At 40.4% G+C, this 17,139-nt stretch overlaps 1 protein-coding gene across 6 annotated transcripts in view; it reads left to right on the top strand.

Moving 5' to 3' along the window:
- PLEKHA5 (pleckstrin homology domain containing A5) overlaps positions 1–17,139 on the top strand; it is a 249,854-nt gene that overhangs the window by 147,299 nt on the left and 85,416 nt on the right. For all 6 annotated transcript variants that reach the window (XM_049783774.1, XM_049783772.1, XM_049783771.1 and 3 more), the window contains exons 7-8: positions 1,177–1,249; positions 14,807–14,907. In XM_049783774.1, coding sequence (XP_049639731.1) covers positions 1,177–1,249; positions 14,807–14,907 — 174 coding nt within the window. The remainder of the gene's footprint in view (positions 1–1,176; positions 1,250–14,806; positions 14,908–17,139) is intronic.

Genomic DNA, 17,139 nt, shown 5'->3' with positions numbered 1-17,139 from the left:
GCTATCTCTCCAGGCCCACAAAAGAATTTTTTAGTTAGGGGCCACACCCGATGGTACACAGAGGCTGCTCCTGAACTCCTGACTGGGTTACCTTTCAGTGTAGGCGAATCAAATGTAGGCTCCAGATGCCTATTAAGCTGCCTTTGCTCTCTCTAACCACCCTACCCCAAGTTTTGGTGGGATTTTCTTTTTTTGACTCTTACAATTTTTTTAATCCTAAAGTCACTATTATATGCTGGAGTAAAACTAGAACTAAATTAAATAAGTTGTAATCAGCACACCTTCAAACTGGTTCAAATTAGTCTCTTCTTTTGTTCATACCAGACAGTTCTCGGAGGCTACTCCCATTGATGCTTGGATCATGCAGTGTAGGGATTGAATCTCATTGAGCTCTCTCACTACTATTTTTTCTTTGTTGTTGCCTTATTGTGTGTTGGAATGGCATTTTTCTTAAAATTATAATATGAGGAAGTAAAGAGATAGTACAGTGCGTATATGACTGACCTGAGTTCTATCTTCAACATCCCATAAACTTGGTCCTTCAAGTACTGCCGGGTGTGGCCCCAAAACAGCACCCCCCCAAAAAAAATAAATAGTTTGGATTTTTGTTTAAGCTTGCTATTTTGTAGAAGAAATTACTTAGAGCTACAGAATACACACTATTTTTTTGCATGCTGAGCAAAATGCAAACTGTAAATGCATAAGAAAAATAATGTCTGTGAAATATATTTGTAGCCTAGGATTCCTTTATTCACAATCAGTTTAAATCACATTACCTTTAAAATAACTTCAGTTCACATACTCTTCTACTTGTGAAGGATTAACATATTTATTAAATCTGATCTGCCAGAATGCATTCATTATTGGAGCTTACATTATCATGCTGACAGGCCTGTGTGTTCAGAGAGTGAGTCTCCAGTTGCCTGCAAATATGAAAGCAGATCAGATTGCCTTCAGTATTGCTGCCTCCTTAGAGGCATCACTCTCAAAACCCTGACTGCTTTGCAAAACTGGACGTGGTTCAAGCCCCTGGCAAACCACCCTGAAATTGTGATAGGGTTATTTTTTAGGGGGGAATATTCTATAAAACGCTTATTTTTAAGTAAACATAACTGTAATGAGTTACCATGATCGGAAATGAAGAAATAATCCTTGGACATACTGAATTTAATGCAGGACAGCAGCGGCATGAAGCTGTGGAAGAAACGCTGGTTCGTGCTCTCAGATCTCTGCCTCTTCTATTACAGAGGTGAGTTGACTATGACCACAGTGGGATCTGTGGGAATGAGCATTACTGAGTAAATGAGGGGTGACAGACAATGGAAGACTTCAAGCAGGTCACTAGAGTGTGGGTCCAGTTTCTGTCATCTGATTGTGTTATTCGGATGTGTTTTGTGTAATGTTCAGAAGGCTCTTGTTTGTCTTTTCCTCAAGTTCAATGCTTAATAGATAAAAAATCTTGCAGATTTAATGAGATCCTTGTCAACCTGCAGTTCACTGAATGCCCATTATCCTTAGAAATTCTTTTTTAGGATAATCAGATCAGATACAACTCTGTTTAATATATTGGCAAATAGCAAATTTTACAATGAATTGTGTTAATCTTTGAGTGGGGGTTGTTTGAGTTTTTATGGGGGGTGGGCCACACCCAGCGGCGGCATTCAGGGGTTACTCCTAGCTCTGTGCTCTCAAATCACTCCTGGCAGGCTCAGGGAACCATATGGTATGCCAGGAATTGAACCCAGGTTCGTTCAGGGATGACTGCGTGCAAGGCAAATACCCTACTGCTATGCTGCCCCTTGTTTGGTTTTTTGTTTGTTTTTGTCTTGGACAACTTGGTGGGGGTAGTAGGGATTAACCACAGGGAAGAAAAGTGTTTAATATGCTGAGCCTTCCACTTCTGTTTCACAAATACACTGCTTGTCTCCCTGATGTTTGGAGAGGGTTGTAGAAGGGTTACATACCACTGATAATGATGGAGAGAAAATTATTCTCTAATATATGGAACAGCAAAATTTTATTTCTGCTCTAAGGATGATATCATAGAAACTCTTAAAAAGTAGTTCTGATTATATTCTTCTTTGGCATGGTTTTTAGTCACAGTCTAAAGAAGCCTGTTCATATACCACATGGATCTTTTAAATACTAGAGTTGGTGCCTAACTGTGAAAGGTGTTATAACTAGTACTTTCCACATCAGTTTGCTTCTGCTGTTAGGTGGAAGCATGAATATTAGTTGGCCAAACCTTTCCCTCTACTTTAAAGTCTGCTTGGAAACAGAATTAGGACAGGATAATAACTAAAGAAGGAGGTTGTCAATATAAAACTAATAATTTACAACTATCTAGAATGTGCAACAGGATTTTAGAACTGATCGTTAGTGTTTTTTTTTTAATTCACTTGTGATTACATATCACAAACTGGCAAGATTTGGCAATTATCTACTAAGTCAGTATAACATATATTTACATTATGAAACATTATGAACTTAATTAAGCTAGTATTCATCCTTTTTTATCCTACTACCAACTGTGATCGAGGAGCATACGGATTTTGAATTAACCAAACTGTTGTAAAAAAAATTTCTCCTAGAGTTGTTGGCTTGGCAGCACTTGCGATATTATTTTTCGTTAAGGGCCAAACTAACTCTATAATTTTCTATAATCTTTTTCCCACTCTTCCGGAAAGTCAGGAGCTATGACTTTTTATAATATTTTATAATATTTATAATATTTATATTGAATATATTATTTAATTATTAATATATATTTCATATTTATAATATTTTATATTTCTAAGCTCATAATTCTTACTTTCCTCCCTCTTTAAATTTATTTATAGACTTTAAAGTTTTAAATTGAGAATGAGAAAATGCTTATCACTACTTACATGAGAAATGCCTTAAAGATAATACATAATGAAAGGTACACTGGTTATTCGTCATGGGAAGATACTGCTCACTATTTTTGATAAAATTGAAAAACCTCATTTGAAAAAAGTAGAAGTGAGTTCAGAAGCCATTTTGAGAATGCGATTACTTTTTATTAAACACAGGCATTTCACATCCAGGTTATTAATACTAGCCCAATTCCTTAGGCAGGATGAACATTAAAAGAAGAAAATGCAGAATGCAAGAAGTATCATTTAATTCAGAACTGGTCTTCAAAGGGCTAGAGAGCTAGAATATTATATTTTCTCTCATTGATAACAGGAAATGTCAGCATTTAAATAAAACCATCACCTTGGGGCTGGAGCGGTGACGCGAGCAATAGGACGTTTGCCTTGCGTGTGCTAACCTAGGACGGACCGTGGTTTTATCCCCCAGCCTCCCATATGGTCCCCCAAGCCAGGAGCGATTTCTGAGTGCATAGCCAGGAGTAACCCTGAATGTCACCGGATGTGGCCAAAAAAAAAGTATCTCCTTTTTACGAGCTCTAAGAGAACTTGCATTTTTGAGCGTTGACTGTCCATTAAGTACAAGGCAGATGGTTCGTTTCTTCTCTTCCTCACAGCCACCTGAGAAGGTGGGAACCAAAGGGGATGGTGAGATCCAGTTATTTGCCTGCATCATCACAAGGCACAAATGTTAGAGCCAGAACTCACGCCCTAACCTTGCTCTTGTCTCCTCCTCTCATGTCCAGTGGAGATCGAAGTCCTGTTCAGTATCTGTCTCCAGTACACTGACATGCAGTGTGTCCCGTTAGGATTTTTCAACAGATCAATCCCTGTGTCCCAGACAGGAAAAGGAGTGATAAGTGATGTGACACAAGTTAATGACTGACAGAAAATGGGAGCCCAGGTTCCCGCTGTCCTCGACAGTAAAGTGGCAGATAGTGAACCTGCTGTGACAAGAGCATTAACCTGCTCAGTTCTCTATTCGTTCTCTTGGCAAAGCTTACTAGAGACCATAATTTCTTCAGTGTCGGTGGAGAAAAGCCTGCTTTTGTCCGGGGGCAACAAAGCTCTCAGGAAGCTGACATTCTAAAGAGGTCATTGAAACTGGAAACTCACCCAAATAATAAACAAGACTGTGATGAATGCTTTTCAGAAAAATATGTCATAATGTGGGAAAGAGGCCTAGGGCAAGTACCTGGGCTGATGGGGTTTTTTTATTTGTTTGTTTGGGCATATAATTTTGTCTATTATAACACAGTGACTTACCAAGTTGTTTATGATTCAGTTGTTGCAGACATTAAATTTTCTGACACTAGTCTGACCTTCTCACCACCAGTTCTTTGGTTTTCCACCCACCACCCCAGCCTGCCCCTTTGCAGGCACAAATAAATTTACTTCATACTCTTCATTCAATACAAAGGCGAATGAAATTATCAATGCTTAGATCAATAAAGGTTAATTTGTGATGTCTGTCATATCTCCCAGTGGCTATTTATGTCATACCTGAGGATTTACATGACTGATTGGTGCTAGTTGAGCCTCTGGTATTATTGTTTAGGCTCATTGAGCTTGATGGTTGTCTATGCAACTTTCCCATCAGATTTTCCATGATCTTACTGGGCAGATGGTACTACAATTTGGAGGTGTCATACATGCTGCACACAGAGTCCAGGAGCTATGGAGCTGGAACATTTTGGTGTCTTGGCAGCTTGCAGAGTTTCAGTTTTAGAGCTGGGCTATTTCTGTGAGAGGCTGTCGAGTAATATTCCCATACTTCATCTTTTTTTTATAATTATTTAAACATCGTGATTACAAATATGATTATAGTTTTATGATTACAGTCATGTAAGGAACAACCCCCTTCACCAGTGCAACATTCCCACCACCAATTTTCCCAGATCTCCCTCCTCCCCACCCCCCTACACCTGTACTCGAGTCAGGCTTTCTACTTCCCTCATTCATTCACATTGTTATGATAGTTTTCAGTGTAGTCATCTCTCCAACTGCACTCATCACTCTATGTGAAGAGCTTCATGTCATGAGCTGCCCCTACCAGCCCTCATCTCTCTTGTCTCTGAGATACTATTAAAAATGTCTTTCATTTTTCTTAAAACCATAGATGAGTGAAACCATTCTGCGTCTTTCTCTCTCCCTCTGACTTATTTCACTCAGCATAATAGATTCCAGGTACATCCATGTATAGGAAAATTTCATGACTTCATCTCTCCTGAAGGCTGCATAATATTCCATTGTGTATATGTACCACAGTTTCTTTAGCCACTCATCTGTTGAAGGGCATCTTGGTTGTTTCCAGAGTCTGGCTTTTGTAAATAGCGCTGCAATGAATATAGGTGTAAGGAAGGGATTTTTCTATTGTATTTTTGTGTTCCTAGAGTATATTCCTAGAAGTGGTATAGCTGGATCGTATGGAAGCTCAATTTCTAGTTTATGAAGGAATCTCCATATCGCTTTCCATAAAGGTTGTACTAGACAGCATTCCCACCAGCAGTGAAAAAGAGTTCCTTTCTCTCCACATCCCCACCAGCACTGCTTGTTTTCCTTTTTTGTGATGTGTGCCAATCTCAGTGGCATGAGGTGGTACTTCATAGTAGTTTTGATTTGCATCTCCCTAACGATTAGTGATGTTGAGCATCTTTTCATGTGCCTTTTGGCCATTTGCCTTTCTTCTTTTCCAACCTGTCTGTTCATTTCTTCTCCCCATTTTTTGATGGGGTTAAATGTTTTTTTCTTGTATAGTTCTGTCAGTACCTTGTAAATTTTGGATATTAGTCCTTTATCTGATGAGTATTGGGTGAATAATTTCTCCCACTCAGTGGGTGGCCTTTGTATTCTGGGCACTATCTCCTTTGAGATGCAGAAGCTTCTCAGCTTAATATAGTCCCATCTGTTTATTTCTGCTTCCACTTGTTTGGAGAGTGCTATCTCCTCCTTAAAGATATCTTTAGTCTCAATGTCCTGGAGTGTTTCACCTACATCTGTTTTTTATATATATATATATATATATATATATATATATATATATATATATATATATATAGTTTCAGATCTGATATCAAGGTCTTTAATCCATTTGGATTTTACCTTTGTACATGGTGTTAGCTGGGGGTCTGAGTTCATTTTTTGCAAGTGGCTAACCAGTTGTGCCAACAACACTTGTTGAATAGGCTTTCCTTGCTCCATTTAGGATTTCTTCCTCCTTTATCAAAAACTAGGTGCTTAAATGTCTGAGGAACATTCTCTGAGTACTCAAGCCTATTCCACTAATCTGAGGGTCTGTCTTTATTCCAATACCATGCTGTTTTTATAACTATTGCTTTGTAATACAGCTTAGAATTGGGGAAAGTAATGCCTCCCATATTCCTTTTCCCAAGGAGTGCTGTTGGAAAGCTCATCCATTATGTTCTTCAGTTCGTCTACTGAGTTTTTCAGACCTGTTATTTGACCTAATATTTCAGTTTGGAGTTTTCTGAGTTTTATCTTCATATTCTCTTGATTTTTATTAGTGTTCTGATCTATACTTTGAGTTCTGTGAGCATCCTCCATATTTCTTCTCTAAACTCCATTTCTGAAAGACTGCTTAGGTGGTTGGCCATTGTTGGGTCATCAGAGTCATCAGAGTTTCCATCTTCATTTTCTATGGCTGATGTTAGTCTGTGTAGTTTCCCCATTGTCACGCTTATGCTGTGGGTTTTTCTACGTGTTGTGGTGGTATTCATTGGCTAGGTGGAGTGCACAGCCGCTCCTCTGCTTCGACCCCTTAAGGGGGCCAGCAGAGTCAGCTTTATCCGCAACTCCGGCCCGGAAAGACTCACCTCAGCCAAGGCAAGCAGTCAAGGGATGAATGCCAGAGAAAATCAAAGTTCCCAGATTGAAGCAAGCTGGGGGAAGCCCCAAAATGTCTGCCAAGCTTAAGAGGCCCAGCAGAGTCTGTCTTATCCACAACTCTGGCTGGAAAGACACACCTCAGCCGAGGCATGCCCTCAGGGGATTAATGCCGGAGAAGATCAAAGTTCCCAGATTGAAGCAAGCTGGGGGAAGCCCCAAAATGTCTGCCGAGCCTAAGGGGCCCAGCAGTCAGCTTTATCTGCAACTCCTGCCCGGAAAGACTCATCTCAGCCGAGGCATGCCGTCAGGGGATGAATGCCAGAGATGATCAAAGTTCTCAGGTTGAAGCAAACTGGGGGAGGCCCCAAAATGTCTGCTGAGTTTAAGGGGCCCAGCAGAGTCTGTCTTATCCCCACATTTCATATTAATTCCCCCAGCCACCACTGCCACTAGAAGAGATTCTGCCCCCCACACCTACTATCTTGCTGGCAGAGAAACAGCAAGATGCTGTTGCTTCTTCTTTTTTTTTTTTTTTTTTTTTTGGGTTTTGGGCCACACCCAGTAACGCTCAGGGGTTACTCCTGGCTTGGGGGACCATATGGGACACCGGGGGATCGAACCGCGGTCCGTCCAAGGATAGTGCAGGCAAGGCAGGCACCTTACCTTTAGCGCCACCGCCCGGCCCCAACTGTTGCTTCTTCTTAAGTTGACTGTTCCCATCTGAAATCTGGGACTTTCTTAGAATGGGTCAAGTTCCCTTTTCTACCTGAAGTCACAACAACCCAAGCCACACTGGGAAAATACTTTAAATAGTAAGATCTAGAGACCAGAGAAATAATACAGTGGGCAGGACAATTGCTTTTTTGGGGAGTGGGGGGTCTACACCCAGTGATGCTCAAAGGTTACTCCTGGCTATACACTCAGAAATCACTCCTGGCTTGGGGGACCACATGGGATGCCAGGGATCTAACTGCGATCTCTCCTAGGCTAATGGTGGTTAGGCAGAGGACTTATCGCTTGCACCACTGATTCAGCCCAGGGTAATTGCTTTGATTCCCTGAGAACAGCCTGCAGTAAGCCCTGAGTACTACCATGTATTATGATTCTTCCAAAATTCTTTCAAAATGGATTATGAAGGGGAAAAAAAGAAAGCACGGGCCAATTAGTTATTGCATAGATTGATGTGGCAGTGAGAAGTTTGTTCTTTTGACATCTTAGGAGGTTAGGAGGTGGTAAGACATAGAAATGAGTCATATATGGGGTCAGAGTAATAGTACAGTAGTAAGGCACTTGATTTGTTTGTGACTAACCCAACCAGATTCAATCCTAGGCATCATATATAGTTCCACAAACACTGCCAGGAGCAGGTCTGAGTGTGGAGCCAGGAGTAATTCATGAGCACTTTGGGGTGTGGCCCAAAAATATTTTTTAAATAATATTAAAGAATAAAAGTATGTAGGGCCGCAGAGATAGCATGGTGATAGGGAGTTTGCCTTGCACACAGCAGACCCAGGATGGACCTAGGTTCAACTCCCAACATCCCATATGGTTCCCTGAGCCTGCCAGGAGCGATTTTTGAGCACAGAGCCAGGAATAACCCCTAAGTGCTGCCAGTGTGCCCCAGAAAAACAAAAAGAAAAAATAAAGAATAAAAATACTTAAAATAAATATATTTTTATTGTTTTATTTAAGCACTGTGGTTACAAAATTGTTCGTTGTTGGGTTTCAATCATACAGTGTACACCATTTTTTACCAGTGCACCTTTCCTGTCACTGATGTCTCCTTTTTCCTTGCCACACTCCACACCCCTGCCCCTGACTTGCTCTAGGGCAGGCAAATTGCTTATGTCTGTCTCTATCTCTCTCCCCCCTTTCTGACACTGTGGATAGCACTATTGTTAATGATGGGGTGCCTTGCCTATAACTTTCTCCACTTTCAGTGCCTAGTTCTTGTCCAGGGTGATCAATTCCAACTATCATTACCCTAGTAGACCCTTCTCTACTCTAGCTACACTCACCACTATTTGTGGCAAGCTTTCTACCCTGGGTTGGACCTCCTGGCCTTTGTCTCTATTGTTTCTGGGCATTATTACCATACTGTCTCTTGTTTTTCTTATATCCCACAAATGAATGAGATTATTCTATGTCTGTCCCTTTCACTCTGGCTCATTTGACTCAGAATAATAGTCTCCATGTCCATCCATGTATAATCAAATTTTATGACTTCATTTTTCCTAATTGCTGCATAGTATTTTATTGTGTAGATGGACCACAGTTTCTTTAGCCTCTCATTTGTTGTCGGGCACCTGTGTTGTTTCCAGATTAGGCTATTGGAAGTAGTGCTGCGCTGAGCATAGGAATGCAGGTGGCATAAAATAAATATAATTTTTGGGGGGGGCGGTTGGTTTTAGGGCCACACTCCTGGCTGTCTGCTCAGAAATAGCTCCTGGCAGGCACGGGGGACCATATGGGACACCAGGATTTGAACCAACCACGTTTGGTCCTGGATCGGCTGCTTGCAAGGCAAACGCCGCTGTGCTATCTCTCCAGGCCCTAAATTGTTAAAAAAAGAAAGAAGGGAGAGAGGGAAGAGAAGATGGAGGGAAGAAAGGAAAGGAGAAGAGAGGAGAGAAAAAGAAAGAAAAAAGGAAGGAAAGAAAAGGAAAGGAGGGAGGGAGGGAAGGAGGAAGGAAGGAAGGAAGGAAGGGAGGGAGGGAGGGAGGGAGGGAGGGAGGGAGGGAGGAAGGAAGGAAGGAAGGAAGGAAGGAAGGAAGGAAGGAAGGAAGGAAGGAAGGAAGGAAGGAAGGAAGGAAGGAAGGAAGGAAGGAAGGAAGGAAGGAAGGAAGGAAGGACTCTAAGTTATTCTCACAAAAGTAAAGAGACTCTAAAAAATGGGTCAGAAATGAAAGGAGAGAAATTACATGAAGTACCACAAATATTCACAGTATTCTATATTACTGAGAACAGATTAATAGGCCATTATATTTGTAGAGTCTAAAAGAAATCAGAAAAATTTTAAGCTTGTGTCCTACCAAGACTGAATCAGGAGGAAATAATACACCTGAACAGAATAATTACAGATGACTACTGAAAGCTGAAACAGTAATCTAAAGTCTCCCCAAAAGCAAAATGCCAGGCCCAGATGGATTCACTAGTGAATTCTTCCAATTCTTAAATACCTACTCCTATCTCTGGCTCCTCAAGAAAGTGGGAGGAATAGGAATTCTCCCAAATAGTTTCTAGGAGACCAAATTACTAAAATAGAAAATTAAAGCCAGTGTCCCAGTTGAACATAGATGCAAAGTTCTTCAGCAAAATCTTAGCAAACTAAATTCAATAATATATTAAAATGATCATGCATACATGATTAAGTGGTTTTAACTTCAGTGGTGCAGGCATGATTTTATGTATATGCAAGTCAGCTAATGAAATATACCATATTAATATGATGAGAGATAAAAATTTATACGGTCATGTCAGTAACCACAGAGAACGCATTTAGCAAGATTCAATAGCCTTGTCTGATAGAAACTCAAAAAAGGAATTGAAAGAATTTTCCTCTATAAATTAAAGACTATATATCTCAAACATCATATTCTGTGGTAATCATTAAAAATCTTAAGACACCTCCAAATTTTCTCTCTTTTGGGAGGTGGGCAAGCTCTCAGGGGTCACTTCTGGCTCTGCCCTCAAGTCACTCCTGGCAGGCTCGGGGGACCATATGGGATGCCAGCATTCAAACCACCATCCTTCTGCATGCAAGGCAAATGCCTTACCTCCATGCTATCTCTCCAGCCCCAAGATACCTCCAAATTTTGTAATTCCCTAGTCGGAACACAACAAATTAGTTGGAAAAGTAGCCTAGAATCCACCTAAGCTCAACAAAAACAATACAGAACGCTCAACTAGCAGCAAATAGCTTAGTAAACCTTCAATGACTTACTGGCCTCATTGTAAGATAAAACAATTTCACAAATTTCTATTCTCTTCAAGAATGCCATTACCATTTAGTTGTAACAACAACATAAATTATTTTCTGCCTGTCAAGAGGAGTGGGTTGGAAATAGAGGACAATGATGAAAGGAACATTACTTGGTGTTTGAACATTGAATGCCAAGAACAACTATTATGAACAATTATTATTTATTTATTTAAATAACCATGGTGCACAAATCAAGTAATAAAAAGTTTTTAATTTAAAAAATATGACTCCCTGAATAACCAGAACCATTCCAGAGGAAAAAATGAGAGGTAAGTTTTTCCCTGACTATAAATAATGCTATGACCAAAAATAGTTGGGATGAGAATAAAGGCAGACTCTGAAAAAAAAAGAACTGAGAGTTGTCAGGTATATGGACTGTTAATTTTTATTTTATTTTTGTTCTGGGACTGCATCCAGCAGTGCTCAGGGATTTTTTTTTTTTTTTTTTGGTTTTTCGGGCCACACCCGTTTTATGCTCCGGTTACTCCTGGCTAAGTGCTCAGAAATTGCCTCTGGCTTGTGGGGACCATATGGGACACCAGGGGATCGAACCGTAGTCCTTCCTTGGCTAGCGCTTGCAAGACAGACACTTTACCCTTAGTGCTCAGGGCTTATTCCTGGTTCTGCACTTAAGAATAACTCAAGGCAGGTCTCAGGAGACTCTATGGGGTACCAGAAATTCAACCCAGATTTACTCTGCACAAGGCACTCACCTTACCCACTCTCTTATCTCTCCAACCCCTTCGAAAGTTCATTTTGATAAAAGATCTAGAGGTGTGAATTAGAGCAAGGAAAGTCCAATACATGGTACCAGGGGTCAGAGAGATCCTCTGGCTTGCCTTGCATGTGGCCAACCTGTATATGATCCCTGGCATCCTGTATGGTCCCCTGAGTGCACCAAGAATGATCCCTGAGAGCAGGAGTAATCCTTGATCATTCACCAGTTATAGCCCAAAAAATAAAATAAATAAATAAATAAATAAATAAATAAATAAATAAATAAATAAATAAATAAAATAAATGGTGCAGGCAGCCATGCAGCTGAAAGTTGGCATCTCAGGAGTAGAGAGTGGGCCAAGTTCCCACCCTGCCAAAACCACTCCTGCTGCCGCAATCACCTACAACCTCTGCTTCACCAATAACCTTGCTTCACCAGTTCTCTGCAGCTCCCTGATTAAAACTTCAGATATGCTGATATTTGGGTTCAGATCACCAGGACTTTTTCATAGTGTGGGCACCTTCCTATTGCCCCCTTTTCATAATTCTGGCATCTGAAAACATGCCCACAAACTCCATGTCTACATTCAATCAACTCTATAGGCTTACTTTGTTCTCAAAAGAAATGTGAACCAAGCCATGAAAAATTATGACTACACTGGCCATGCAGCTGAATGCTGGCAACCTCAAGGTGGAGCAGGGGCAGCCAAGTCCCTGACCTGCTGAAGCCTGTTCCACCCATCACCTACAATTGCCATTTCACTAATGGCTCTACTTTACCACTCCTCTGAAGCTCTCTGCAGAGACAGCAATCTGACCAGTTATGCCAGTATGCTTGTATCTGGGCTGACTTTACCAGGACACTCTCTCCCCACCCTCTCACACTTCCAGAAGAATAATACCTCCAGTGTTTATTAATCATCCCCATAGGAACATGCCAATTTAGACCCCAATGTGTATCTGAAGCCACTAATGTTCAAAAACAAAAGAAGTAATAAGATGATCAACTAGCAACAAGAACTTATTAAACCTTAAGACATTGACTTAATGATCTCATTACAAGATTCAATAATTTTCATAAATTTTCCTGTGACTGTACTTTTATTTCTTTTCTTTATTTCTTTTGTTTAATAATTGTGTTCCCATTTACCTGGAAGCAAATGTGTTATGGATTAACTATGTCAACTATATGATACATGGTCTTTAAAGTGATTTATATTAATAACATGGTCTGGAGCGGTGGCACAAGCAGTAAGGCATTTGCCTTGCACATGCTGACCTAGGACAGACCGCAGTTCAATCCCTAGCATCCCATATGGTCCCCCATGCCAGGAGTGATTTCTGAGCACATAGCCAAGAGTAACCCCTGAGCTTCATCAGGTCTGGCCCCAAAACAAAAACAAAAATAACAATAATAATAATAAATGATACCAGGAAAACTGGTTGCCTGCACATACCCCAGAAATGAATTTGAACCCCTATTTCACACCATACACAAAAATGTATTTAGGTTGGACTAGAAGATTATTACAATATTAGACCTGAATTATTGAAATATATTGAGGAAACACTATGATAGCTGCTCCAGATACATCTTCAGTGCTAACAGGTCAGTTGGCTAAGGAAAAACTGGAGCAAAAAGAAGCTAATGTGATTCAATCAAAGAAGTTCTACACCATGTGAGAAATGGTAATTGAAATTATACCATAATAAATGGAATAAAAGACTCCCACACCTGTGACAAAGAGAGATGATATCACTCACAAAACTTAAAACAAACAAGAAAAAAAAGGTCACAATCCCAATAATAAAGGGGAAGAGAAACTAACTTTTTTACAGATATCCAGTAAGTGCACAAAAAATGTGTTTCTCGCAGTGGTCCTCAAACTATGGCCCGCGGGCCACATATTGTACTTGTATCTGTTTTGTTTCTTCATTGCAAAATAAGATATATGCAGTGTGCATAAGAATTCGTTTATAAGTTTTGTTTTTACTATAGTCAGACCCTCCAATGATCTGAGGGACAGTGAACTGGCCCCCTGTTTAAAAAGTTTGAGGACCCCTGTACGTATCATCAGAGACATGCAAATCAAAGTGAGGGTGAAATATCATGTGGTACCAGTGACAGTGGCCTGTATCCAAAATACGGTGAACAACTAATGCTGGTAAGGATGTGGTGACAAAGAGCTTCATTCACTTTCCATGCGATTGTTGTCCTGGACTTAAAATAGAGCTTCCATAGGACCTAACAGTTCCACTTCTTGGCACCTACCCTAAGAACACAAACGCATTCATTCAAAAAGATATTTGCATTCTTGTATCCATTGCAGCTTGTCACAGTTTCCAAGATCTGGAAACAACCCAAGTGTCTAACAGTAATGAATAAGGAAACTGGTATATTTTTATATTTGGTATGGTACAAAGAGACTGTATTCCTGAAATATTAGTTTAACTACACTATAAATCACTGTTTCTATTTTTTAATGTAAATAAGTGCATGTAATTTGAGCTATTTAGTATTTAGTATTATTTTCCCTTAAAACAAGGAACTGGTCGGAGTGGAGAGATAGTACAGTGGGTAGGACATTTGCTTTTTATGTGGCAGACAGGTTTGATCCCTGGCACCCATACGGTTCCCCCAAGCCTGTGAGGAGTGATTCCTGAGTACAGAACCAGAAGCCCTAAACACAGTTGAGATGTAGCCCACATACCAAAAAACAGAGTCGAGGGCGGGAGGGGGGAAGTACTGCCTAAGCAATACTTGAGTTCACTTAGTTTTTTGTTTTTTTTTTATTTAAACACCTTGATTACATACATGATTGTGTTTGGGTTTCAGTCATGTAAAGAACACCACCCATCACCAGTGCAACATTCCCATCACCAATGTCCCAAGTCTCCCTCCTCCCCACCCGACCCCCGCCTGTACTCTAGACAGGCTCTCCATTTTCCTCATACATTCACATTATTAGGACAGTTGAAAATGTAGTTATTTCTCTACCTAAACTCATCACTCTTTGTGGTGAGCTTCCTGAGGTGAGCTGGAACTTCCAGCTCTTTTCTCTTTTGTGTCTGAAAATTATTATTGCAAGAATGTCTTTCATTTTTCTTAAAACCTATAGATGAGTGAGACCATTCTGCGTTTTTCTCTCTCTCTGACTTATTTCACTCAGCATAATAGATTCCGTGTACATCCATGTATAGGAAAATTTCATGACTTCATCTCTTCTGACAGCTGCATAATATTCCATTGTGTATATAGTTTTTTTAAATATAAAACTTTTCATTTGGTCAAATTATGTTTTGAGGATTTGCCTTTTACTTTTCTTGAGAATTTCATATTCTAATCAAGTTTCAAATTATTTCTTAGATGAAAAAGAAGAAGGTATCTTGGGAAGCATCCTGCTACCCAGTTTTCAGATTGCTGTGCTTTCCTCCGAGGATCACATTAATCGCAAATACGCTTTTAAGGTAAGGAAACGATTCGTTGTAATTATCTTGAATTATTGTCATATTTTTTATATTGATTAAAAAATGAATGTCTGGGCCGGTGAGGTGGTGCTAGAGGTAAGGTGTCTGCCTTGCAAGTACTAGCCAAGGAAGGACCACGGTTGGACGGCGTCCCATATGGTCCTCCCAAGCCAGGGGCAATTTCTGAGCACTTAGCCAGGAGTAATCCCTGAGCATCAAACGGGTGTGGCCGAAAAAACAAAAAAAAAAAAAATGAGTGTCAACCTGTAGATTATTATAAAAGAAATATTTCATTTGCAGTCATTTGGCTTTTTTTAAATGTCTGATGAATGGCAGTATGTTGGAGAATGCCCCTCTCATTGGGAAAACTGGACTGTTAGAAGAGGCTAAGTGTTTCCAGTTCTATATTTTCATATGGTTCTAGTAAAAGCAAAATGTCAGAATGCTAAGAATTGGCATACATAGCTGTGAATGTTGTGGTCACACGGGACATCCTTTCAAAGTTATCATCTTTTTGAATTTTTCTTTTTTGTTATTTGTGGGGGGGGTGTTTTTTTTTTGTTTGTTTGTTTGTTTTCAGGCGACGCCTGTTGGTTCTTGGTGGCTCCTCCCCATAAGTGCTTCAGGAGCCATAAGATGCAGGCCACATGCAAGGCTTGCAGTCCAGTTGTCAAAACCGCATCTCCAGCCAGTGTTTAGGTTTTCTCTGAATAAATTCAGGGAAAGAATACTATAGACACCTTATGTGTATATTTATAATCTTACAGAATATTTGCAATGACGTTCTGATTATGAACTTCTGATACTTGGGGAAGAATATTGATGTTGAGCAATTGGGAAGGGGGTCACAAATGGGGAACTTGGGGCACACCCTGGGATCACTGCTGGCTCTGTATTCAGACCATATTCTCTCAGACCATATTCTGAGATTATTAGAGTAAAGGTCAATAGTGGTAACTGAAAGCATCAAGTTTTGAAGTTCCTGTGTGATGATAATGCTATTAACTTGACCATTGGTTAAAGTGTTCTCTGTTTGTCAGCTTGACAAATTAGGCTCTTAAATCTTCTTTAAAAGAATGCTGAAATGAGGACCCAGAGTAGGTAGGGCTTTTGCCTTGCATATAGCCTACCCAGATTCACCCCTTAGTGCCCCATATGGTCCTCCAAACTCTCTCAGGAGTGACTCCTGAATGCAGAGCCAGAGGTAAGACCTGAGCATCACTGAGTGTGCCCTAAAATAATCAAATATCAGTAACTGTGATCAGGCCTGTTGAGTATACTTTCTCTTAACATTTTTATATGACTGTAGTTTAGCTGTAGCACAAGAACTAATTTCTCTTTCAAATTTTTTCTTTTATGGTGGTGTGTCCTCTGAATTTATGAGCCACTTTTCACTATAAAGTCTTACTGATGTTGCTGTTGCTTGTTATCACGATGGTAAGTAGACATGCACTATGGGCATTATGGAAATGTGTTTTCCCTTTGGGTGGTAGCACGTGGGAGGGTCATGTTAGTCTCCAAGTCTTGGTTATACCTGAGCCTCCTCTACACCAAGCCCAAGTCCTTCCACTGACAGTGAGCAGTGAGCCTTGCATTGTTATTGTTCTAAATCCCCCATTGGACAGTCCAATGACTGACCTTTCATGGTAGGTTCACAATGGTTTTGTTCTTTTTTACTTAAGATGGAGTAGACATTGTTGGACCACATCCATCTGTGCTCAGGGCTTACTCCTGGCTCCTTGTTCATGTATCATTCCTAGTAGTCTTGGGGGACCATAGGTAGATCCAGCGATCAAACTGATAGTGGCCATACGCAAGTCAAACGCCTTACCTCATTTTAACGATTGGAAACAGTTGAATTGGGGGGGGGGGGGGGGAGATATAGCCAGCATTGTTCAGAGGCTTTGGATTTATGTGTATGGTACCAGGAATTTGAGGCACACTCCATCTATTGCCACATGCAGAGAAAGAACATTGAGACATTCTTTTCTATTGTTTTATCTGTATGTTTGTTTTTTGGTTTGGGACCACACCCAGAAATGCTCTGGGGTTATTTCTGGCTCTGCACTCAGGATTTACTCCTGACGGAGCTCAGGGGACTGACCACATGGGATGCTGGGGATTCTACCCAAGTGGCTATATACAAGGCAAGAGCCCTACTCACTGTACTATCTCTCCAGCCCCACTTCTTTGCAATTACTAACATAGCAATATATCTCTTCTGTACTTAAT

This window comes from Suncus etruscus, chromosome 11 (genome assembly GCF_024139225.1).
Source record: "Suncus etruscus isolate mSunEtr1 chromosome 11, mSunEtr1.pri.cur, whole genome shotgun sequence".
NCBI lineage: Eukaryota > Metazoa > Chordata > Mammalia > Eulipotyphla > Soricidae > Suncus > Suncus etruscus.
This window is presented reverse-complemented; position numbering and strand designations above follow the sequence as displayed.